Below are 26,736 nucleotides of genomic sequence, written 5' to 3' on the forward strand. Positions count from 1 at the left end.
TAGCGTTTACACCCCTTGCAGATGGGATTCCTGCTTTGATGATTGAATTATTTTTGTTTACGTTTTGATGGCATGACTAATCACAGACTGACTGTTGTAGGCTGAATGTTGGCAAAATTCTGCTCGAAATTTTCTTTTGCTGGCCTATAATTAGAAGCACTGGTGGTAACGTGCAGGTTGCTCTCTTCCACATCTGTCATTTCTGCTGTGAATCTCCACTTGCTTCTGTACTTTGGGTTTCTGCTACGACGTTTCAAAGCTTATTCCTACTTTAAAACATTTTAAGAAGAGCTTTTCAAATGACTTCTGGGCAAAGTGAGAATTATTTCTAGGCAGAGGAACAGCACTGACCCTTTGGGGTACAGGACAAAATTCCATTGCTCACAGAAGCAAAGCAAATTTTCCAATGAGTGAGAAAAAGGCCTGGCTTTTCTATCTTCATCATCCTGGTAAAGATACAGAAGCATGTTTGAATTCTGAGCTCACAGAGCCTTTTACTGTTGTTTCAGCAGGAATTCTGCAGGATGTCCAACTCCTTCCCTTAGAGCACCTTTTGCTGAGCTCACAGATCACACCAAGACCTACCCAGATTTCTAAAGGTATTGCAACATTAAACACCCAGATGATGTCTAACAAAGATCCAGTTCTAGAAGATCCAGACCCTCATTCTGTTGTATGCCTTGTAACCTCTCTTCAGGCACCTCAAAGGTGAAAAACTGATCCCTGGTTAGTTAATTAAAAAAACCTGCACCTAACGACCCTCCACAGAGAATGACAGCTGGAACTACCTTGCACTGTCCAGGGGGAGAACAGGAAAAATGGTTTAAAGAATGGAATAATAAATGTCATCTACATATAAAGCGTGAAATCACTCATGACCCTGAAAGATTTTGCAAAAGCATCTACAAACGGCAACGCGGGAAAAAGCCAGAGATGAGGGAAAGATGCTCTGGTTCTAGATTCCCTTTAAGCACGCCTGATTTTATTTTGATAAATGGGCCTGGAGAATGCTCTGAGCTCTGCAGTTCCTCCCAGCTCAGTGCTCAGGGATGTCCCTGGTTACCCCTGCTCAAACAAAAAGTGTCCTCTCTTACTGTGCCCTTCGCAGCAGAGATTTTCCACGCTGCTTTTCCCCTTTGGAGAGAGAGGCAGCAGGAAAGGGCCAACGATGTGGTTTGATGTGGTTCCTCACCTGAGTGACAGAGGCATCTGCCTTCTGCTCCTATGAAAATCACTGCACGGAGGAAGCGCGCGTGGGCGGCCAATGCAGATGTCAATAAAAGTAAATACGCTTAAGGAGGTCATGGCAGTGCATTATGCAAGGAGGAGGGGAAAAAATAAAAAAAAGGCTTGTATTTGTATCATGCTAATTAAATTGACACGGTTATTGCAAATCATTTTGTTTCACCTGGAGCTGTAATTAAGTGACACCACTTAATGAGAAGGAGCCAGTGCTGATTGAACATGCTCCTGTAGTGAAGCTGCCCTGACAATGAAGGATGTTTCTGTTTACATCTCCCATCATTTCCCATTCCCAAAAGCCAATGTCTTTCCAGTGAGGTAAACACAGTTTTTAAAAATAAACAATCATTTGTAATTTTGGGCAGCCTTTAACCCAGCTTTTCACTAGCTGTGCTGCATGAGAAGGAAATTAAATAATTTAAGTACCCTACAGTATTATTTCTCCTAAAGACAGATTTTTAAAAATAAAACACTGAAGTAATCAACACAAAAATTGGAGTTTTAATTGTCTTTCCAGCGGGATTAAATTAATCTGGATATACTGGGTTAAATTCTGTTCTCTTCCGTGGTGATTTTAGCAGGATTGTTCCACATTTAGAGCAGATTTATTCATGGGTTTGGCTGCAGAACTTCTGAAAGAAGTTGGGATAACGAGAAACTCCGAACTATTTGTGTGAGCAGCTTCTATAAAAGAGAGAGGAGACGGCGAGGGACCGGCACAGCTCGAGGTCACTTTGTGTTTGAGCTGCAGCTGCTCACGGAGCTCAGAACACGCCCTGAGCTCACCTGAGGGGACAGCAGCAGCTCCTGCTGCCACCTGCGACCGACACCTGGGAATGGGAGTGGCACCTGGCACCCAGGAGTGACACCTGGGAATGGGAGTGGGACCTGGGAGTGGCACCTGGGAGTGACACCTGGGACCCAGGAGTGACACCTGGGAATGGCACTGGGACCTGGGAGTGGCACCTGGGACCCAGGAGTGACACCTGGGAATGGGAGTGGCACTGGGAATGGCACTGGGACCTGGGAGTGGCACCTGGGAGTGGGAGTGACACCTGGCACCCAGGAGTGACACCTGGGAATGGCACTGGGACCTGGGAGTGGGATTGACACCTGGAAGTGGCACTGGGAATGGCACTGGGACCTGTGAGTGGCACCTGGGAGTGGGAGTGACACCTTGGAGTGGCACTAGGAGTGGCATCTGGCACCTGGGAGTGGCACCTGGAAGTGGGAGTGACACCTGGAAGTGGCACCTGGGATCCAGGAGTGACACCTTGGACCTGGGAGTGGCACCTGGGACCCGGCACCTGGGAGTGGCACCTGGGACCCGGCACCTGGGAGTGACACTGGGAGTGGCACCTAGGACCTGGCAGTGGCACCTGGGAGTGGCACTGGCACCTAGAAGTGGGAGTGACACCTGGGAGCTGGCACCTGGGAGTGGCACTGGGAGTGACACCTGGGAGGGGGAGCGGCACCTGGGACCTGGCAGTGGCACCTGAGAGTGTCACCTGGGAGCAGGAGGGATGGCATGGAGACAACACAGGCTCCAAAGGACGGTGCCAGCAGCAGCCACACCAGCCATGTGTCCTTAATCTGCACAGCCGAACTTGGCCGAGCTCTTTTATTCCGGTTGGTTTTGCGGGCGCTGCACATCCCATAAATATTTCCCTCTCCGGAGCAGCCTCGCCACGTTAATTATGACGGGATTGCTTTGCTCGGGAGCGCCGCCAGCACCTCGGAATCCGGCACCTCGGTGCCGAGAACAACTCAGATACGAGATGGAACTTTAATGCCTGCTGGATCTTTCAAGTGCGCCATCAAATCTGGATCTCCAGTTTATTTTATTTATTTATTATTCTTCTTTATTATGCTTTCAAAGTTGAAAGTGAATTCAGCGCTTTTAGAGAAGCAGGATAAATAGAAATGCTCTGAGCCAGGAACACTGTTGGCAGGGTCTGTGAAAACTCTTTCACCCGTTTCTGTGAGGAGGATACTATTTTTATCCTGGGCTGTCCTTAAAAAAGACCATCCTTCAGGTTTACCGTGTTATACAGTCAGAACAAGACTGGGAAGGGAGTCTGACGGATTTTAGATTATTATGGAAATTGTATTTCCTAAGCAAAATCTAGGTATATCCGGAGAGAAGTCAGACTACTGGAAAAGGCTCGTTAGAATGCTTCACCCTCTTTATCATCACTGCTGGAGGTAGCTCAGGATCTCTTAATATCTCCTTGTTAGCAGGAATGAATTTTCTTAAATCTGTCCTCAGCTCAAAGGCCAAGACCCAATACTGACAACATGAAATTTTATTATTGTTACGACATAAAGATGTGTCTGAAGTGAAGATGAGACCCAACACTAAGCAACACAAAGAGTGGATTCACCCCTAAGAGGAAAATTGATTCTATTACTCAGCGAAATAAAAACCTCTAGCACAGAAATCCTTGAGCCATTTGGGACTCAGAGCTCATGAGACTTCAAGGTTTGGAGAGCCAAAGTCCAGCACCCACCAAGTTTGACAGAGAAAAACCATGTCTGCACACAAAGACTGCCTCTGTGGCAGATGACTGAACCCTTCAGCTCGAGCTTAGCTGTGAAGAAATATTTAAAGAACATATTCCTTCTGGGTAAAGAAGCACAGCAGTGGAAGAGATTTTTATCTCAATGTGTGTAAAACACAATCTGTGCACATTTAGTGCCTTATCAGTCACCCAAAATCACGGATATAGCTCCGTGAAAAGAACAAAACGATACCTTGGGACACACAGCACAGCCCTGCCGTGGGTGCACACCTGGTTTAGCCTAAGAGTCATTTAACACCCGAGAGCCAGGCACTGTCAGGACTCCGAGCAGGGGATTCAGGCACTTCAGCAGGGCAGGGCTGTGCAGGACACTCAGGGCTGCACCCCTGGGTGCTCGGAATTCTGCCACCATCCATCCTCAGGGGCAGATGTCTGCTCTCTGCAAACCTCTCAGCAAACTGGCCACCAGCCCAGTCCCCTGCTCCTCCTCTCCCTCCCTGGTTTTTGGGCTGGAGAGGGAAAGGAAACAAAGCCAAGACAACGCTGGCGATCGTCCCCGTGTCCGTCACTGCGAGCTCTCGTTCCCCCATCAGAAGTATTGCGACGTGCATGAAAAGGCAGGGCAGCACCTGCGTGGAGGGGAAGGCAAAAGCTGTGACCCTAAACCCTAATCCTAGCCTAAATCTAGTCCCACGTGCTGGACAACACATGGAGAGCGACAGGACTCTGAGCGAGCAGGGACAGTGAAGGCGTCCCTGCCCACAGCAGGGAGCTTGGAGCTGGATGAGCTCCCAAATCCCTCCCAACCCAAAGCAGGCTGTGATTCCATGACCCAAAAGGCACCAGCTTGAAGAACAGCTATCAGACTTAAGCACAAACGCCAAAAGCCTGGTGCTGCTAAGCCCCCCTCGCATATATATGTGTGCATTTGTACACAAACATTTATTTCAGTAAGCAGCAGGGTAAGAAAATGCAGGATTCTGCAGCCACACCCCCGCAGGTCAGAGGCTCTGAGATTTTGGGTGATTCCCAAATCTGAGAACATGCTCAGACTGAGCTAAAAACAATTTGTGTTTCTCATTTTTCCATCCTTTTTATGTTTCTGGAAAAGACATACAAAAGGTAAAACCAGTTATCCATTAAACAACCACTTGAGTACACTTCAGACTGGAGCCGTGAATTTCAATACAACTGACCGATATCCTTACATTTGGAAAGACTCAGTTGCCACAACCCTCAGTGCCTTTTCTCCCCCCTTTCCTCCCCTGTTGCTGAATCAGTGGAGTATTTGGTGAAAAGGCGAATCACAGAGCCACGAGCTTGCCCACCTCTTGCACCCAGGCTTTGAAAGGTTTGCATCAACCCCGATGACAGTCCCCGGGGGGTTTAAATGCACTTAGCTTGATTAGGTCTCACTGGATTGTTTGCTTTTTCAAGCACCCTGCGTTAGGGAGAGTGGAACAAAAGCCTGGGCAGCTCTCAGGAGTTCCTTTATCGATCCCCACTCTCATCCTGGAGGTGCTGAAGCTCCCACTGACATCAATGAGAGCTCTTTGGCTGAGAGATGAGCGTGCCATATGTTTGTTTAAAAATAAACAAAGTGAACTGAATCAAAGAGTGGTGTGGGATTGGGAACACTACTGGGGAAAAAAAAAAAAAAAAAAAAAGGGAAAAGGAAAGTAAAAACTGCTTTATTCCAGCCCAGGGAAGGCTCTGGGACCAGAATGGTGCAGTGATTAGGGGCTGATCTGACTTCATCCTACTCCTGCTTCAAATTTCGACTCTGCTAATGGATATTTTTTTGGAAAGCACAGCCAGAGAGGATTCCTGAGTTACAGCTACCCACATGTTTTCTGTAAGAGCCAACCAGTTTTAATAACCACCTTCAATAACTCCGAACCTCGGGTGGTTTCAGGCCCATTGCACCCTACAGAAAGGTTTTATGGCACAGGCCATCACCAGTGTCCCACTCCTGCAGACCTCTGCTCAGACACCAGAGCCCGACAACGATTGCCCTTCATCACCTTGTCCTTCTTTCTCTTCCTAAAAAAGCAGTAACAACATTTTTTTTTTTTTATTACCAAGCTCTTTTAAAGCTTCAAATACAGCAAATAGAGGAAAACAAAAGTTACTACAAAAGGCAGTCCCACAGCTGAAACTAATAGAGACCATATTTATGGACATAAGTATGTGTATTTAAGTGTTTCAGGTTTTGGGATAAGATACCCCTTGCCAAAAATGTGGCAGCTATATTTGCTAGTCTCTATGGGAAATGTTATAGAGAATCAAAAGCAAACAAATTTTCCTTTCAAATAAACTTGACCCGTATGTTTCAGACATGTGTTTCCCTTTGAATCCTCGTCCCCTTTGATGGCGTTCCATACTTTCCCCTCTTTAAGAGCAAATAGTTTGTTGTTATAGCAATTCTTTCCCACAACTCTCCAGTGAGAGCCCCCCTGGTTTCCAGATCTTGAAAAGTCCTCCCTCCGTGGCCACAGCTTCTCCAGGGATGCCCCAAGCCCGTGCAACATTCCTGCAGGAAACTGCGGCTGCTGCGCTGCCATCACTGCAGCTGGGACAAAACAAGGCAGGGACAGATCCCCCGGGGCACGGGAGACCAGGGCTCAAGGGGAACTGTCTGTGATCTCCTGCCCTTTACGCTCTCTCTTCTGGCACTCACTGATGCCCCTCCCCAAGCAATTTGTGCGGAATTAGCTCTTGCCTTCCTCCTCCAGGATGGGAATTGTTTAAGACATCTGAAAAAAGCCCTCCTTTCACTGCAGCTTCCACCACTTCTGGGTAGTTTACGGCGTTCCTGTTGGTTTAGAAACGAACAACACCCAGGCTAACACGCTGGGCAAGAGGTTGCCAAAGCACCACACTGGATTGTTCAGCAGGATTGAATGGGGATACAAGTAAGTAATTCCTGCTAATCTCTGGATACTGTTCTTCTGGATGGAGGGAAAAAATGGAAGGAAATAAACGGAAGGAAAAAATCTTAGCTAATGTCTATGCAGGGTGAAACAGCTCTCGTGAGAACTTCACCTTGCAAAATAAATGAGGGAGGACCTCTCACGTCAGTTCCATGTGTCATCTAAAAGCTAAGAATATTTAATTTCTCATGCAGGCCAGAGGCTACAAACAAGACAAACCATTCTTATTGCTCACCGTCCTTCCTTCCATCCATGGGAAATAAATTTCTCTCTTATTCAGCCATTGCAGAGGACTCAGAATCAGCTCTGAGCTTGGGGAATGCACTTCCCAAAGGAAGGCTTGGGAATGCTCGGGGCTCTGCAGGATGGGAACACCACCAGCAGCCCTGGAAAAAGGGAACACCGGCTTTTGTGAACTCTGCTGGATCCGTCCTCTGCTTGTACCTACTTCCTTGAGGCTCAACACTTGTCAAGGTATTTCAGACCTGACAGAACATATAAAATACTACATTTTCATTTCTGTATTTCATCTCTATTACGTTCGTATCATACACAGAGATCTCTCAGCAGCAGGCTCGCTGCCCAGTGAGATACTCTCGGTCTCTAACAAATTTTCATCCAATAAGCAGAAAACCCCAGAAAACACGAGGAAAAGCTCCCTGATAAATGTGCCTGTTCACAGGGCTTTCGCTAGCTGGGTTCAGAATGACAAATGAAAGCTTCAGATCCATTTTTTGTTTTCAATAAAAATCTTGTTTAACAGTGCCATGAATATTCATGTTTTTGGCACAGCTCCAGATTAAGCAAGGAGAGCCAACTCAAACAAGAAAACAACAGTCCACTTTGGCCCTACGAAAGGATGCACTGGAATTTGGGCACTAAACCACCCACTTAGGGAAAGGTATAAATCTCAGGTCCTAGTGCAACTTACTCACTTAGGCAAATTTACCTGTATCAGGATAAAAAACTTAACTGAAATGAAAATTGGAGGGGAAAAAAAGAGTCTGATTATTGAGCACAATCAGCTTTACCCACCAGGTCAGCGCCACTCATTTGCAATCTAACAAGAAACTTTTCTCTAAGGGGGCTTTAAGCCTTAGAAGCACACCAGGAAGATGTTAAAATCATAAATGGCCAGATTTTAAGAATTTCCTATAAAAATCAATCCAGATTCCAATTTTCTCCGAAATACCCATCTGAAATGAATTCCCACACATGGCTCTTTCTGCTCTGAATAATGAAGCTCTAATATAAAACAGAAAATAGCTGGCCTTTTTCATTTTTTTTATTTTTCAGTTACTAAGAACATGCTCAGATTGAGTTAAACACAATTTGTGTTTCTCATTTTTCCATCCTTTTTATGTTTCTGGAAAAGACAAACAAAAGGTAAAACCAGTTACCCATTAAACAACCACTTGAGTACACTTCAGACTGGAGCCGTGAATTTCAATACAACTGACCGATATCCTTACATTTGGAAAGACTCAGTTGCCACAGCCCTCATGCCTTTTCTCCCCCCTTTCCTCTCCTGTTGCTGAATCAGTGGAGTATTTGGTGAAAAGGCGAATCACAGAGCAAAGGTCACCCCTCCAGGAGGCCCCTTCAGCACCATTCAAATAATTATCAAAATAACATTCCTTATATCCCTTCAGATGCTTTTTGAGCAGAAAAGGACGCGGGGATCTTTCCCCTGCTTTTGCCACGAATCTGCTAAATGTCCTCCCTGAACAGCCAGGACTGAGACGAGAACACAAAGAGGAATGAGCGGCAGCGGGAGAGGCGGAGGCAGATACCATTATCCAACACACCAGGACAACCCCTGCCTTTCTGAGCAAGCTGAACAAGGAGCTCCCGGCCGTTTCCCGATCCCTGGGATTGCTGGCGCACCCGGCCGAGAGATGGCCGTGACTCACGCTCCTCTGGGGAGATGAGAACAGAGCTCTTAGGAGATGGGAACGAGAGCGGCTCTTACCTAACGCATCTCCTGCACGTCCCCAAAAGGACACCTCCTGCCCCTGCTTTTACTGGCAGGGGAAAAGGAGCGTCCCCAGAGCAGGATGGGGAATATTTAAACCACAGCAGACTGCAGGACTGAAATGACCCTGCAGAAGCACAGGAGCAGCAGCACCCCATCAGACTGGGAGAGCGCTTAGAGCCGTTCAACAATCCCCAGCGCAGTGCCAGCACATTCCATCTGCAGCGTGAAGCACTTCAGAAGGAACAGCCCTGGTTTAGAGATTCCCTGCACACGAGGACACAGAGCTGGGGCTCGCAGCCTCCCCCCGCAAACGCTGCTCTGTGCACACAGCACCTTCACTGCCAGCACCCCGGGAAAATGCTCTGTCAGACTGAACTCTGCCTGACCCTAGTGCAAGGTGCTACAGAGACATTTCCTCCTGGAAAACCCCTGGAAGAGTTAACAGAGATGAACCTGAGAGGGCCGTAAAGATGTTCAATGAGGTTCCATCTAAAATCATACAGAATGTAACGCAGAACATGCAAGCCTCTTCTTGTAGGTAGCGATTAGATGTTTTAATTATTTCTTTTTAATTTATTTTACCCTAAGATGAAAAGATAATTGGCACATTTATCAGATAATTGTGATAGGGAGCAGAGAAAACCCTAGAAAACACTTGCAGGAAGACTTTTTTCCAGGAGAATTTTTCCTTTTGAGGAGAGGCAGACCTCAGAGCTGTCCCTGGCAGGGGTGTCACAGGGGTGTGGGGATTCAAAGCCAGCTGCCCAAGCTGGCAGGAACTGTGACACTTTATTCTGCATCTGCATCACTCACAGAGGACCCGAGGAACAGCAAACTGGGTAGCAGAGCCTCGTGGAGGGGACTTGGGCTCCTGCAGCTCTGTAGAGCTTTTCATGAGACATTTGGGGGTTTTGAGGCAACAAACCAGAAGTACTGACACGGGGAGAGAACCACTACTCCCTTCATTAGGGCTCACAAAAAGGTTGGGAGGGATTTTGAACAACTGCCAGAAGTCCACGGGATCAATTCCACGTCAAAATGGAGCTGGTTAAGAGCAAAAACAAAGTTCACATCCCTCATCTGCTGTGAGACCCCATTCCCACACAGCACTTACCTACACCCAGTCAGGGACTGTTTCACCCTGAAGTATCTGAAATCTAATTAAACACGGGCAGGAATAAAAGCAGAGCCGAGGAAGCTGCCATAAAATTCTGTGCGTGCTGAAAGGTGACACCAGTTACACACCAGAGCAGGAGCCCTGCAGCTCCCTGCCCTCCATCCAGCACAAGTGTGACATATCCGCATGGTTCTGGCACCCATGAGGTGTGCACAGTGAATAAACACCAGTTACACACCAGTTACACACCAGGGCAGAGCCCTGCAGCTCCCTGCCCTCCATCCAGCACAAGTGTGACATATCTGCACAGCTCTGGCACCCATGAGGTGTGCACAGTGAATAAACACCAGTTACACACCAGTTACACACCAGAGCAGGAGCCCTGCAGCCCCCTGCCCCCCATCCAGCACAAGTGTGACATATCTGCACAGCTCTGGCACCCATGAGGTGTGCACAGTGAATAAACACCAGTTACACACCAGGGCAGAGCCCTGCAGCTCCCTGCCCTCCATCCAGCACAAGTGTGACATATCCGCATGGTTCTGGCACCCATGAGGTGTGCACAGTGAATAAACACCAGTTATACACCAGTTACACACCAGGGCAGAGCCCTGCAGCCCCCTGCCCCCCATCCAGCACAAGTGTGACATATCTGCACAGCTCTGGCACCCATGAGGTGTGCACAGTGAATAAACACCAGTTATACACCAGTTACACACCAGAGCAGGAGCCCTGCAGCTCCCTGCCCTCCATCCAGCACAAGTGTGACATATCTGCACAGCTCTGGCACCCATGAGGTGTGCACAGTGAATAAACACCAGTTACACACCAGGGCAGAGCCCTGCAGCTCCCTGCCTTCCATCCAGCACAAGTGTGACAATTCTACACAGCTCTGGCACCCATGAGGTGTGCACCATGAATAAACACCAGTTACACACCAGAGCAGGAGCCCTGCAGCTCCCTGCTCTCCATCCAGCACAAGTGTGACATATCTGCACAGCTCTGGCACCCATGAGGTGTGCACAGTGAATAAAAAGGACACGTTGTGCTGGGGTTTATGTCAATGTTTTCTTTGAGTAAGAAATAAAGCAGCAGTTACCATAGCAATGGACAGAGAGCCCATCATCTGATGCTATGGAAATTAAAGAATGCAGGCTGGAGATGACAGCACAGCCCCACTTCAGAAACACAAAGAGGGATGAGGCGTATTAATTTCTGCACAACTATTCAAGATTTCTTTAAAGATCTTTCAGAAGATATTAACATTAACCAGCCGTCACTATCTACAAGCAGCTGATAAAATCTTCATTCAGCTCTCTCAGTGTTTCTGCCCGGTGCAAATTACAGCAGCGTTGTCTCAGAGAGATAAGAGAACAATTGTTCAGCAGTACCCTTGAGTCTGGAAAAGGGAGATTACACATCGTCCTCACGTGCTGGATTGTCACCTGCAGTAATATCCTGCCCAGGGCTCTGAACAGCCTGCTTTGGGGCACTGACACCCGGCGGGAGAGGCTCTGGGGAGTTCCTGGGAAGGGCAGTGCCACCCAGCTCAGCCCTGTGCTCCCCCCCAGACTCTGCTGGGAGGCTGAGCTCCTTCCCTCTGGAATCACCACTCTCCTGGATCCTGAGGACACAGGACCCTCCCACAAACCGAAATCCTGTCTCAAGGACCCAAAGCCACCTCCATGAACACTACTGGGACGTCACCTGCGGGGCTGTGATGCTCCTGTCCTCACAGCTGCCTGGTGACACGCTGCCTGCTCTTCCCTGTGCTCGCCCCGAGCCTCTGCTCGGACCAGCCCTGTCCTCTTCACAAATGAATTACAGCTTTAACACCAGCCTTTTATCTTCTTCTGTCTCAAAAACCAACACTGCAAGGGCACATTATCCACAGCCATCATCACACAGCCAACAGTGACTAAGTACACACCAACAAAATGGTTTTGTCACTGCTTTCTACTGGAAAATTGTAATCAGGCTGCTACAGAAGGGCAAATCAGAAGCTGCAGCTAATGCGGCCTCTCTTGGGTGTCTGGAATCCAGAGGAATAAAAAGTAGCCTAAAGCCTGTGAATATTCTCATTACTTTCCACAGGACTAAATTTGGACCTGTTCCTAAGTGACAGGCTCCTACTGTGGGCTGGTGTTTCCTTTCCATAGGAAGAATTCTCAATGCAATCAGGGCTTTTTCTAAGCTAGACGTAATCTCAAGCAGAAAAAAAAATATTTTTGTTGCTTCTGGTGGTATCTGTACAACCTGCTGAGAACAGGCACAGCGAGTGACTCAGTGACTCCAGCAATTACCATCACAGCACCTCGGTTCTTAAAAGCTATGGTAAAACTTACAGCCCTGAGTAAGCAGCCAGGCAATCCACAGGAAAATTTTATTTCCTCAAAATAGGATCCACAGATGTCCAATATGCCAAATAAGGAACCCCTCAGGCTGGTCAGTAACAACATTTTTGCATCAGTGATCACCTGCAGGGCTGAACTTTCTCCCCAGCACTCCTGGGGTGAATGAAAGCCCAAGCATGACTTTATGGTCTGGCCTGTCAGACACTCTCCTATCTGCAAAACCAAGTTGTGATTCACGATCCACAACTGTTTATGTGTTCTGGTTAACAACTGATCGGGGAGGCTGAGGAAGCAAGCTCCACGTTTTGGTAAGTGCCACATACTCCCCTTAACGAGCCTGTCTGTCATGTACAAAGTGCTCGCTCCTGTGGCACCTTGGAAATGAGGGGTTACATCTTGGAGCCAGAGCTTGCATGAAAAAGAGATTCTTTTAAGCAGCCTGACAGCTGAAAATGCAGAGGGCTGTATCTGAAGTGCTTCCCCCCATTTTTCTTTCCTCCCAAGACCCACGCCGTTTCTCAAGCCTTCCTGTCTATAGTCTTGCTGATCTAAGCAGCAATATGAAATCCCGATTCGATGCCGTTGGAGATGATTAGGCTGTTAGTGCAAATTAACCCCCTGGCAGCCTTGCTAATACAGACACTTTGTAACACACCGGGAACCAGGCAAACAAACAACAAAAAACCGCTGAATTTCCTTTTAACCCAGTCTCGTCTCAACTCCGAATTATCAGCTCTTCTGTGCATTCAGAGTCTGTAGAAATGCAACTTGGCTTTCCAAGAGAATGCTGCACACAACAGCACACACCTCCCTGGAGAGACAGCGCGCCCAGGGCAGGTGGGATTTCGGGAAACACCCAAGGGGGCCCCAAAGGAAACGGTGGCAAAGCTTGGAGTCAAACATTCCAGCATTTATAGGAAAGCTCAGCATTCTGTAGAAGTTAACTCCTGAGTGCAGAGCAGCCCTTCCCAAGATCCTTGTGCCTTTTGTGGGAGTTCTAACTGTAAAGTGTCATGGGAACATATAAACAACGTCATTTCTTTGTGCCTGTGCTGTCAGGAGTGAGGAGCAGCATTCTGCCAGAACAGAGACTTCAATCAATCTGACACTTTCTGTGTTAAACAATAAGCCCCACAAGCACCGATAAAACAATAAACCAATCAGTTTTTACAGTTCAGGTACCCCCTCCTCTTGGATTACCCCCCATCCATCCTTCCATCCCAAATCCTCCTCCCTGCAAGCTCTGAGCCGGGGGCTGCTGCTGTCCCTCCCAGGATGATTCCAGCGAGCCACTCCTGCAGCTTGAGCAGGTTTTACAGCCTCGGTTTTTCTCAGGGATGCTCATTTCCACTCAGACCCACAGGCTCTCACACTTCCTTGCTTCCAGGAGCCCTGGAGCCCAACAGCTTGTCAGATAATCACGCTGAGGATTCCCAGGAGATCCCTAACGCTTCGGATCACAGCCCCTTTTCAGACAGCCACAAAACATTATCTCGATTCAACCCAACTCCCAGCAGAGCAGAACTCCCCTCCTGGCTTGGGACGATTGGGGTTTACGCGGTGTGATCTTCTAACGAGCCGCCACTGTCACTAATTAGGCAGGGAACCGAGGATTTAATTACCGCTCGTAGCTCGAGTCGCACAAATGGCTAACAGCCTAAGCAGGAATCGAGCGGCCGTGCCCTCGCTCATGCCCAGGCAGCCCTGCAGGGCTGGTACAGAGGGGCTGCGAGGCTGCAGCGGATGCGCAGGAGCAGCTGCAGCACCTGCGGAAGCCAGGAGCGACCTCACCAACCTGGCAGAGCCGGGGGATTCCAACAGCGTGATAAATACAGACTCAGTTACCGGCTTTTCACAAGGGTTAGGATGAGTGCTGTGTGTATAATGTTAAAGGAACTTTGCTGTAAGGACATGGGTTTGTTTCTGCTCATTACTAAACCTGGAGGTGGCGGCGGCACAGCTGACAGAGGGGAAGTGTCTGCTTGGCTGGGATGATGTCCAGCGAACGCAGGATGAGGAGCCTGCTGCTGATGTGCCAACTACCAACACTTCTGCCTGTACAAAGTGTGGACCAAAGCCCAAGCTGGAGGTGATAATGAACATTGATTAAAACCACAGCTAAGAAACACACCTGCTCTAAACAGGAGGAGCCAAGGCTCAATGTGTCCAAGAATTTCGTTCTCTCCCATTCATGGCCAATCCCTACAACAGCCTCCATCCCTCTCCTGCGTTTCCAATCAACACTTTAGGAAGAGTTTTCAAACACACAAAGCTGAAGTGCAAAAGTTCAAATCCATTTTATAGTGTACACATATATGTATACACTAAGTTTATGTATGTATTTATATATTTAGGTATGGTTATATATATAATTATATCTAGAAGTGTATATATATTTGTATTTAGTATATATATTTATATAAGTATTTATATATTTAGGTATGTTATATGTATAATTATATATAGAAGTGTATATATATTTGCATTTAGTACATATATTTATATATTTGGGTATGGATATATGTATAATTATATATAGAAGTGTATATGTATTTGTATTTAATATATATATATTTATATAAGTATTTATATATAGTTCAGGTTTGTTTGTAGTTCCATGGAGATAGCCCTGGACCCAGCTCAGAGAATATATTGATAAACATAAATATATTCACTATATATTTACACAGTGTGTATATATATACACACTGAGTTTATATATGTGTTTATTTATGTATTTATGTAAAGCTACGTATAGTTATATATTTTTATATAGTAGTGTATATGTGTTTATATATAGTAGCATATATGTATTTATATACAGTACTGTATATCTGTATTTATTTATAAATATTTATATATAGCTCAGGTTTGTTTGTAGTTGCATGCAGACAGCCTGGAGCCTCAGAGAACACACGTATCCACAATTTGGGAACACCTGCTTCCACGAGACAAAGAACATTCCTGCAAGTGCTGCCCCGCCAGTTTACTCAATTCTTGCACAGCCCCTGGGTGATAGAGCTCCACTGCACGGGAGCTGAGCGAGGAGTCAGCGGAGATGTTTTCAGAAGGGAGGCTCCAACTCCAGTTCCCCCTGGCCCTCAGCAGCACGGAGCCTCCCTGCCCAGCCCCTGGTGCCAGCAGCGTCTGCAGTCTCCTCCTGCAGCCAGGGGCGCAGAGCTCCGCTCCACCAACTCACTGCTGCTCAATCGGCAAATGACTGCCGGAGTCTGGGACACACAAATCAGCCCCCTACCCCTGAACCCACGGTTTATTCTCAGAAATAACGAGTACATTTCATTGGAGAGTTTTTCACAAGGTTTCTCAGGCGCCGCAGTTTTTTTAGAGGCATTTAAAGAGAGTCAGGGGAAGAATGCCAGTTTTCTCTTTTCTAGGTAGCTGCAGTTTCAAGTTAATAATTAGTTCCTTTTAAAACTCTGTTAAACCAGGCTGTCTGCAGCACAGTGAGCCCTTCCCTCGCCCCAGTGAGAAGCACCTTTCTCAGATGTTCAAAGGACATCCTCCCCAGCTTAGCTGAGAACGGTCACTGGGCTGCGGGACCCAGCTGCCTCTGCTGTGACACCAGTGTCCCTGAAAAGTGCCTGCTAAGGGCTAATGAAATTAAACTGGAGCGTGATGCCACCCTCCCAAAATAGCATTAACACCTTCCCTGCTTTGAAGAAGTATTTTTTACATCACAAAGGCTTTTTAAAGCTACACTGGGAAATATTCCCCCTCCAGTGTGTCACGTTCTGCAGTGAATGGTAATTAGGAGTGCTCCAGCAGACTGCCCCCATTGCTTACTGGAGCAGAATATCCAAACTGATGGCACCACTGCTATGAATTTCCTTCGGAGAAATCAACAAAGCACTCGCAAGGTGCTGCTGTACCTCAGCACTTTAAAAGTATAATCCCCCCAGTGTGCTTTTCTTCCAAAAACCTGCTCTACTACGGCTGTGTAGCTGAGTTGTTACTAATCATTCTATAGAAGGGAGAGTAAAACAAACAAACAAACAAAAAAATCGGTAAGATTTAAAGCCTCACAAGGCTGAACACCAGACAGCGAAGTTTATAAACTCTTGTCAGTGAAATATATAAAACCCCTTCAAGTCATAATTCACAGCTCTGGGCATTTTTGCAAAGCAGCTCTGGGCTAGCACCTGGCTTTAGAGGCCCTATCAATGCCATAAAACAACTCAATTTTCCAATTAAAAATACACCCTGAAATAATGAGACAACAAAACCAAGTCCAGGGGATTCAAACTCCTCTCCCTTGTCACCTGCAATGCTTCTGTGCAGTGAAATGACTCTTAAATGTTGGAGCAATGCAAAGCTGCACAGGACACGTGAAATGTTTTGTTGCAGTTCTTGCCATCTGGAGATGCACATGTACACCCAGAAGAGCATCCCACCAAACTCTTCTGTCTCTCTTCATTTCACTCCAAGCTCTGCTGGTTTTAAATATGAATCAGTGTACAAAAGCACACTTCAGAGCTGAAAAACTGCATTCCATTTACCATGGAAAACAGATCCTTGGGGTAATGCATCTCAGATTCTGGGGTTTGACTTCAAACCATCACATCTTTTGGCACGTGTAAGAATAGGTTAATTCTGGGTTAACACAAAACTTAGAGCTGGAATCACTCTGGTTTGGTTTTGCATGTTTTGATACCCCTGGACTTCAGTTCTTCATTACAATGTCACTTGTGTTTGCCACGATGCCACCACAGTGCAGCGCCAAGAACTAATAAACCAACAATTAAGTACAATTGTAATTTCATCATATGGTAAGGTTAAAATTTCACTATCTAAAAGCAAACATTAGCTGCTTGAAAAAGTTACTGGTTTTGGTTCTTTTAGGTACAGCTGAGGGCAGTGCCAAGCTGCTCACGGGAGTTTTCTCCCTAGTGAGGCTCCAACAGGTCTTTCACACAAAAGAGGCAGAGCTGGTGTTGAAGGTCTCCCTTTTTCATGACCAATTCCTCCAAAATGGCTTTTTATATTGAGATTCCCAAGCACTTACAGATGTTATGACCATAACAACCTTTTCTATCTCTGGTGCTGCTCTTCACATGCATCATCCTCCAGGTCCTTCACTGTTGCCAGCACCACCCAACACAGCCCTGCTGTCAATACTCATTAGGCACTGAAGTGGAAAAGCTGTCCCAGCTCATGGGTTTAAATAGCTTTCCTCACTGCATTTATCCTTATCCAATTTGTAGAGTTATTATTACTCCCAATTACCCATTGTGTTGGGTTGATTTGTTTGCTGGACACCAATTACAACTTACATCCCTCCAGGTGCAGCGAGCTGCGCTGCAAAATTTGCAATAAGAGGAGGGAGGAAAAAACCCACCACTGTGTTATACCTCTTCTCTCTAATCAGGATTGTGAATGATGACACAATTTAAGAACATGGATAAATTCACAGATGTGGCACCAGGATTCTGAATGAAGACAATTTAAGAACACGGCTAAATTCACAGATACAGCACCAGGATTGTGAATGAAGACACAATTTAAGACCATGCTTTCAACTGCCATGATTTGTGGCTATGAGGTCATCTAGACCAGTCTGCTTCCCTTTTGCCAGAGAAGATTTGTAGCTATTATTTCCCACCCCCCCAAGCAATGATCACATGCTGTTTGCTTCAGCTCTGCATGTTGCAATACCTCAATGAATAACATACAAGGAGCAGAGAATAAACAAGCCCCCCGTGCCCGGGGACAGTGCGTGGTGTGTTTTTCTTTAGGATGATTAAATGTGAGTGCATGTCATAGGATGTAGGGCTGGCTGTGCTGGGAGCCCACGAGTATGAGAGCACGCAGCTCTCTCCAAGCAGGCAAACGGCCAGGGAGAAGGTTAAGGGGGCCCCCAGGCAGCCCCAGCATATGCACTGCTCTGCTCCCTGGGCTCTTTCTGGGACACAGACGCTCCACAGGCTCCTGGCTCGCTCTCCACGCCCTCCCACACCTCCGAGGCTGCACCAAGACAGCAGATTTGCACCACAGAACCGGGAAGCTCCATCTGGCTTCACCAGCCCTTTGCCACTGGAGGAACCTCTGCAGAGAGCAGAGCTCACAGCTGCTGGGATGGTCCCACACAGCCTCTGCCAGCGGGGTCAGCTGTCCCTCCCCCCTGCGCTGGCAGCAAAAAGAAAAACATTTCCTTTCTTTCAGGTGGAGTTCCGCTCCTGTACACCTCAAGCAAAGCTCCCACTCCATGCCTTAGCAGCGGCACGGATCCACAGCATTGGCAGATCCACGAGCCCACCGTGCCTGAGAGATTTCAAATCCAGGATTGCTTTGGAACATCTCACATCCATTTTCTTGCCTGGGTCGTGGAGAGGAGGAAGCACACTGAACAGGGCTGATTTCCAGAAAGTCTGGAAGACAATGGCCACCTGCCCATCCCCACTGGAAGAAAGAAAAAGCCACTTTAAAATAATCTTTGTTTTTCGGCCTCTTGTGCTCTTGCATCTGGTTCAAAGTAATGCTAAGCAAAAATGCAAATCAGCTTTGCTCCAAAAAAGGGTGTTTTGAGCAAGAGAGCACAGCCTGAGCTCTGCATTTGGGCCGGCACAGAACTACCACTACATCAACCTGTGTCAGACTCTGCATTCCACATAAATGTTCCCAAACTGAGAGCCAATCCTCTCTGTCCATAACAGCAACTTACACTGGCAACTACCAACATCCCACAGTCCCATCTCTGTCTCCTGCACCTCACATCCAGACACATTTCTGAGCAAAGAAGCACAGCCCCAGATTGCAACAAGCTTATCTTCCACTCGCTTCTCAGGGAAACAAAGAGAGCGCCAAAGATCTTCAGAGAGTGATCCCCGCTCCGATTCACACAACAAACACCCAGCCCACTGCCTCTGGATTTCTTCTTTCACCACGGCTATGTTTGTCATGTGCAGAAGTGTTCTGTTTCTACTTTGTGTAAAGGGATTTTCAATAGAAGAGAAGTAACAACATCAGAAAATACTTCTAGCACAGAGGTTTCACTCGGTAAACAGGTGTCTGGGAGATTATCTCGCCAATTTAACCGGAGCTGCAAACACCACAACGGTTCAGGGATGACTAAAATCCGCCTTTTTTCAAATAAAACCTTTTATCTGCCAAGCGACACTTCCTGCTCTAAAGGCCATTCTCCTCGGTGGTTGTCAACTATGTATTAATCTAATTCATATAAGCCTTAGAAATAAATTCTTTCATGTGCACAATCTTTTGGGAAACTGATTCCCTGAGGCTTTAGAGAGCAATTGTTGCTTATCACCGTGGAAATTTCCACTGAATTTAAAGCCTGGTAACAAGTTAAAAAAAGATACATCAAATTTTTCAGTGATTAACGAGGTTCCCAGTCATTGTCATCCTCAAAGGATTTTCGTCTGATCGGTAGGGAAACTGCTAAAAATGAAAATAAAAGGGAAGTGATCTGACCCAGTAAGGCAGTTCCTGTGTTCCCACTCCTGTCCAAAATAATGGCACTCACTTCTAACAGTCCCTTAGAGGCAGCAGCAATATCAAACACCTTGGGCTTTATTTAAAGGACAAATGTGCTGCCAAAGACAAACACTGCTTAACTGCAAGCGGATAGTTAAACCCTCCCTACAGAGCTCTCCCAACAAAACCACTCTGTGTGTGGGAGAGGCAAGCTCTGCCAGAGCACTTACAGAAAAGCAGGTAATTGAAGTTTTTCTACATTCAAACTGCATGCCTGTGCAATAAAAACCTGATTTTAAAAGTGCCATAAAGCAGAGAAGTTTTCTGATGCCTTGCTGTCTGTCGTGGCACAGAAAGGGCCCCGCTAAAGCAGCAGTTTTGTACCTTGCTGCACACCGTGGGCCTGTGATAAACGGCACGGCAGACACGCTAAAAACCTCCCAGTGATGGGGGCTTTCAGTCCTCCTCACAGCACGCAAAGAGGAAAATAAGATATTTCCGCGACTAGGAGCAACCTCCAGAGGGGCTCAAGGTTCAAATCACCTGAGACTGATGCCACGTCCCCGTGCCAGAAACGCGCCCAGCCGTTCTCCTTACCTGAGGATGAACTGATCCACCGTGGAGTTGTTGGCGACGGTCACGTACGCGTTGACGACCTCCCCTTGTTTGACGGGCTTGGAGGGCAGCCACACCGCCACGTTGCTGTCCAGCCGCAGCTCCGTGAGCTGCGAGGCCTCCTGGCCGCGGTGGAGGCTGACAGAGCCGATCCTCCGCAGGTGGGCCACGCTTTCATCCGCGCCATCCTTCCCGGGACGGATGGCGTTGCCCTTGCGCAGATCCTCGGCCGTGCACTCGCCCTTCTCGTCCCCGGGCTGCACCGTGTAGTACAGCTCCACGGGGCTCCCTTCCAGCTGCTCCGCCGGCCTCTTCCTGCCCGTGAGCACGGTGGGGGGGTTGAACCAGCTGGGCAGCAGCTCCAGCTGTGCCACGCACAGCCCCAGGTCCCCCCGGAGCCGGCAGCTGCCGCGCACCTCGCGCGTCTCGCGGAAGGCGAACACGCGCAGGCAGGGCAGCCGCTCCGCGGGGCTGTACTCGTCCCAGTCCCTGCCCACGATGTAGAACAGCACCTGCACCCTGGGCTTGCTCAGGTAGATCTTGGTGCTCAGGATGTAGGCCTGAAGCCTCCAGTTGTAAGTGAACTTGTTGGTGGATCCAAAGGAGCCGGAGGTTAACAGGAGGTCCTGGGGCACCGCTTGCTCCACGGAGAAGGGGCCGTAGCTGGCGTTTAACACGGGCGGTCGCTTGGCTTTGTACGGGAAGAATGACTCCACCCTGGACTGCAAACTGGAATTTCTCATGAAGTCCTGGTTGGCTTCTTTGAGGAAGAAAGAAGTCTCGGCGTTGAAGAGCCGATAGCTCACGGGTAGATAGGTCGGTAACGAAGAAAATCGCTGATTGTTGTCCAAGACCCCTCGACACTCTGCCACTAATAAAAGAAAAGGTGAGTTAGACCAAGTCTGCTCATAGATTCCGTGGGACACTTAGCACAGCTTCAGTGGAGCCACCCAGTAAGTTAAGGACAAGCGCTATTCCATGCAAAAAACATTTACAGGGTAGCTACGTGTTTAGATACAGATAATTCTTTTCTGCATTATGTTTGCAAAACAAAATAAAAAGCAGCATGCCAGGAGAGGGCAGTGAACAACAGCCCCCGGGCTGCTAATCACCAGCCCTGCAGGATCAAAGGGAAATTCTGCTCTATGGACAAAGTCCTTTTCCAAGGACTCCCTCACACACACACAACCATTTCAGTCTCTGTCAAGTAACCTTGCTCTTGTATTGCTGTTTCTGGCACTACAGTCCCTATCGCTGTGGTAAAATACTGACAGTACCTCAGTTTCTCAAGTTCCTTAAATCCAGAATTATCAATTAAATCATCACAATCCAGAATTATTCCAACCAGTACTACCAGAGATGCACACAGAGAATCAGCACATGCTGGCCAATTTCAACTTTCAGTTACAGCTCAGATCCCTTTTGATCTAAAGTTTTTCCTAAAGATTAACTTTAACTTTGCTGAAAGGCAAAATGTATTGTCTAAATTAGGGGAGATAACAGGAGAGAAGAGTTAAAATACATGTTGATTATGTCATACAGCTTACAACCCCTGCTCCTAACTCCTGCTGAAGGCGTTGGCTATAGGTACAGAAGGTCAGTGCATCCAGTGCTGGACTTCTTGAGTATTGAAGAAACAGATCTTGCCCTCAGTTCCAGTGTTCTCAGGGAATCCCATCAGAATCAGGATTCAAGGCTCTGTGTAGGTCCAGCTCTTTAAATAATAAAGGTAACCAATAAGGACAACACAGGATGCACAGATTCATCTGGAACCCAGGACACCTGAGGATCCCAAAACACCCCACAGAGCTACTGTCTTACCCCCTTCCTCACAAAGGGCTGCAGCCTGGGGATTTCTGCAAATCACATTTGCTGCCCTGGCACGTCTGGCTGCTAAGGTGCTAATTATGCAGTCAAATTTAATTAAGTGTTTTCAAGTAATGAATAAACAATCGATACCTGTCATGACACCAAATGGCTGCTGACAGACAACCCCACTGCAGTCCTGCAGAGTGCAGGGAAGGGAAGAGCTTTGGGAGGCAGCTGTGAGGTAATTAAGAAAAGAAGGAGACAAATGTAGAGGAGGGGGAAAATCAGAACTCTCAAAGGACAGCAGCCATAAATTTGAAATAAGGAATTAAGATGCGTTCACTCATGTTTAATTCATGCACCACCACTGGATGGTAGGAATTGTTCTCATAACTGAGCAAACTGCCGTGACTGGACAGAAATTTAAACAAAACAAAACGGTAAAAATAGGAGCACAACACCCTCTCTGACAGGCAGAATCACATTTAAAACATAAAACATTGACTTAACCCACTGTTACAGCCCCCCAATCCTTGGCACACATTTTAATTCTGCTGAAAAAGATGTTACAAATGCCACCTCCTGAGCTGATTGATTTCCCTGACCTGAGTCTGTCAGGCTTCCATCCCAAAGTGCTCTAACACGTCTAAAAGGAATGCAAGGAAGATCCCCTTTGGACCACGGACCTTTCAGGGAAAAGAGAAAACCTACAGATTTCTCTGGGCCAGCAGCAGAAGGAGAGTTTGGATTCCTAACACAGGAGTCTCCTCTCGAAGCCCCGTCACCCACCCTGGAGGAGCCTGCTGGGGTCTGCTCACCTCCCTGCAGCCTCTGCAAAAAGCAGCCACTGACATCTGACACGATGCCAAGGTTCCCTGAAATCACAACACCCACTTTGCCAGACAAGAAGTCCATTTCTTGGTGGTCAGTCTGGCTACTGAATTTGGCTCGGTGACTGATGAGAATTTCTCTCGTAGCTGTCCTGCTGCTCAGCCAAGAGCCCGTGGTGCCAGAGGTTAAGGGAAGCACATAAACACTTGGTGAAGGAAGGCATGGATTGAATTAAGCACACAGATAGTCTGCTGCAGTGTTTCCATGAGCAGGGACGCTCCAGACACGGCCCCACCGCTCCTGAGGGAATCTCTGCCTTCGACAGAGCCACACAAATCAGAAATAAATAAACTCAGCAGGCTGCAGAGACAAGTGAACTCCCGTGACTTCAAAGGGTTGTTGGTCAGGATCTAAGCTTGAGACTTAGCAGCTGGTTTTGTGCAATTCCCAGGACTTGAGCTGCAGCACATTATCCTCAGACAGACAGTGGGCTCATTTTTGCAGGCACTTCATTTATCCTGGGTTAATCACATGCATGAGGTATGAAGGAATTGGCCCAATATTGAGGAAAAGTCATGCAACTTCTGCCTTAATAAGCTGAACACAAACAGCAAAGCCCATGCGGCCAGACTGACAGCAAAAGGAAAAAAAGGCTTCACTTTTTTTTCTTCTTTTTATTATAGTCTGAAGATTTCCACCCACTTTCATACCATACATAATGGATTCCTCTATTTCTATACTGAAGGCTGTACTTTAGACAATTTATTTAAGCACTTTAAGCCTTTTACTGATAAAACCGGTAGTTAAAATTGCCCATTTTATTTTTAGAATCCCAACATCATGCATCAGCAACTGCAGGACATCACTTAAGGGACTTGCTCTATTCTCTTCATCTCTACCCAATAACTTTCACGTCCTGGTATAATTAATTACCAACATTTCCAGAGAACATTTTCATATGCTTGATCAGCTCAGTTTCAAAGTTCTTTAATTTATCAGAGAATCTATTTAAACAAGATGCCACGGGTTTTCCTGAGTTCCACATCACAAGTTATTATTTTAAATAACCATTAAGCGATATTTACTTTTGCTACCTGAAAAACTAATTTTTAGAAAAGCAGCTCTGCCTATCAGTGCTTCTGGGTGCTGTGGAACAGATTTTTGCATTTTAAAATGCTTTACCCCTTTCCATCATCCAGCAGGAGTTACAGCTGCCCAGAGATGAAGTCCTGCATGGAAGAGGTTAACAACCATCAAACAAAGCCAGCATTAGCCAAGAACAAAAGAGAAGGCTTAAAAGTAATTACTTCTTCTTTCTAACAGCCTGGTGACTTTTTAATCCTTCTTCTGGCATCATATGCCTCTGCAGCACTTCATCTGAACCCAGGCAGGCATCTGCTAAGCACATCACTGGCTCCAGTGTGACAGAGCAGCTCAAATTCCTGCAGCCCAGTGAGCTCACTGGATGGGAAACAGTGACTTCTGATCAGTATTATTATTATTTCTTGGATTCTAGCATAAGGGGAATTTTCTTTGAGGGTATTTCACATGGAGCTGGAGCCCTGGGTGCTGGATTCACTGGAACAGTCGTAAAAGCTTAATATCTTTGAGTTGTTCTTTCATGAGGTCGGTTTGAAGTGACTTTCTTTTGGGCAGGGAATTAAGGGTTTAGCTCGTGGGTGGGAGATCACTGGCCAATGGCCATGGATCTTCAGTGCCTGATGTTTGATGAGCCACTGAGCCTCCAAGGCAACCATCTGCCTGTCCCCTCAGCCAGAAAAGTCAGGGAGGAGCAGAAGACATCTGCCCATGCAAAGGAGGAGTGATGTGAGAAGCCTTCCCCACACTTTGTCTGGCCCTCAGAGGCACATTTATTATTGCCCCTTGCAGGAGACAAAGCAGAGGAAAAGTGCTGAACAGATTCCTGTGCCTGGGTGTTCTCCTGGAAGCCCAGCACAGCTGAAGCTCCCACCAAGAATTCTGTAACTTTTAAGGCAAGATCTTCTTCTTTTTCCCAGCAGCTTTACCACTCTCCTGCCTCCATTCCTGAACCCAGCTATAACTGAATGCTGCACCATATTGATTTTAATTTCCATGCCAGCAGAGTTTTAAGAAACAAACCCCACCTAATATTGTTCACAGCACCACCATCACCTAAAATCCTGCAAATGCTGTAAAAGATGCTCCCTGTTCCTTCCAGGGACACCCATTCCCACCTGCCCCTGCACCCAGATGAGCACCTTACACAAACCATGCCCTCACAAAATCCCCATCCTCAAATTCTCTTCTGACTCCATCTTCCACTACAAACCTGTCCTGCTCCTGCAGAGCAAATCACATACTGCAGCTCAGGAACTGCAGAACAGGGAAAGAATGAAAGTAGGGAAGGTTCACTGCAATCAGCACAGATGTTTCCTTCACCATAAAATGTCAACAGCTATGTTTGCTGGTTCATTTTCCCTTAATTTTCTGTGCCAGCACCACATTCAGTCACATTTAGTGACTTCACAGCGTAGGAAATCTTTGTAGCAATGTTTTGCTCAGAACTAGAGCTCAGCAAATACATTCACTTAGACCTCAGAATGACCTCAGCTGTGCTCTCATCCCTTCCAAGTTCCCTTTTCTTAACATCTAGAAATAGGAAATTCTGCTGATGGAAAGTCTGAGCGGAATCTTAAACCAAACAAGCTCGAATTCAGGATATGGAGCAGATTTTGAACTGTGAGGTTGATTAAATATTGCAACAAAGGGAGCAACGGCTCACCCATGTCTTCACATCCAGGCTGGATTCCCCCTGAAAGGCACACATTTTCCTCAGCACAAGTTACAGGGGTAACTGCAGCCTCGTGCTCCCTTCTGGCTTAAAAGCTACAGTTCTGCGAGAATTCCCAAAAAGTCAGCTGGATGGGAGGGTGAGTGCAGAAGCCACAGTTTCTGTTCCTCACGTGTGCCCATCAGATCTGCGTCCTCACCCTCGGAGGGGTCAGAGAGACTCTGGGACTAATTGCACACAGGCAATGTCAAGTGTCAAATGCTTATGGATGACCAATTTGTGAAGCTAAAAATAAACTCTGCAAAGAAATCCACAGAGCAAACATTTGAGGGAAATTGCAGCCTGTTCTCAAATATTCTGTGAGCACTAGGTGAGGGCAATTTCATCAAACAAAATTAATGCTAACAAAATTATTTCAGCACTTCATTTTTGAATCCAGAGTCCACTAAACTGAAAGGTGAAGTCCAAGGATAGGTTTGTGCCTGAATTGTTTTGCAGATTGACCTGGGATGGGATATTCCTATTCACTCAGTACAGAGTCTCCTAACCAATCAGACATTTTAAGCCCAGATATAGACACAGTCTTACTTAGCCTAGATCAGAGTTCAATTAAACCACATAGCAAAGATTGTTGGGAGACATTATAATCAGTTATTGTGAAGAAATTTCCTATTTTATTTCAGTGGGAGAGATTAACTTCATTCATTCAGTATATTGATAAATGAAAAACTGCAATAATATTCTATTAAACAGTCTTCTCTCACATTTTGAGAGTGTATCCTTAATGAATTAATCCTTTGTATACTACCACAGATCCAATCTCCACTGAAGTTCTACAGACAATCCTGCATTTAGCACAGAAGTGAAGGCTTGCTCCATTCTTCTGCAGCAGAGGCAGAGGAGAGGCATTTCAGAGCTGTCACGAACATGACAGCACCTAAAGCAAGGACTGAGCAAAGGGACACCAGGAACCTCTGCACTCCTCGAAAACACAGAAACAACGGGATGGCCACAGAAACCAAGTGATGGGAATTCCAAGTGGATTAAAAACTATTTCAAACAGATCCTGATTAGATGATGGAGCTCATGGCCAGGGAGGTCAGCCAGAATTAA

At 46.8% G+C, this 26,736-nt stretch overlaps 1 protein-coding gene across 4 annotated transcripts in view; it reads right to left on the reverse strand.

Moving 5' to 3' along the window:
* Positions 1 to 26,736, reverse strand: part of TMEM132C (transmembrane protein 132C) — a 165,376-nt gene that overhangs the window by 102,614 nt on the left and 36,026 nt on the right. For all 4 annotated transcript variants that reach the window (XM_040080668.2, XM_040080667.2, XM_040080664.2 and 1 more), the window contains one exon: positions 20,193 to 21,081. In XM_040080668.2, coding sequence (XP_039936602.1) covers positions 20,193 to 21,081 — 889 coding nt within the window. The remainder of the gene's footprint in view (positions 1 to 20,192; positions 21,082 to 26,736) is intronic.

Source organism: Hirundo rustica, chromosome 17 (genome assembly GCF_015227805.2).
Source record: "Hirundo rustica isolate bHirRus1 chromosome 17, bHirRus1.pri.v3, whole genome shotgun sequence".
Classification (NCBI taxonomy): domain Eukaryota; kingdom Metazoa; phylum Chordata; class Aves; order Passeriformes; family Hirundinidae; genus Hirundo; species Hirundo rustica.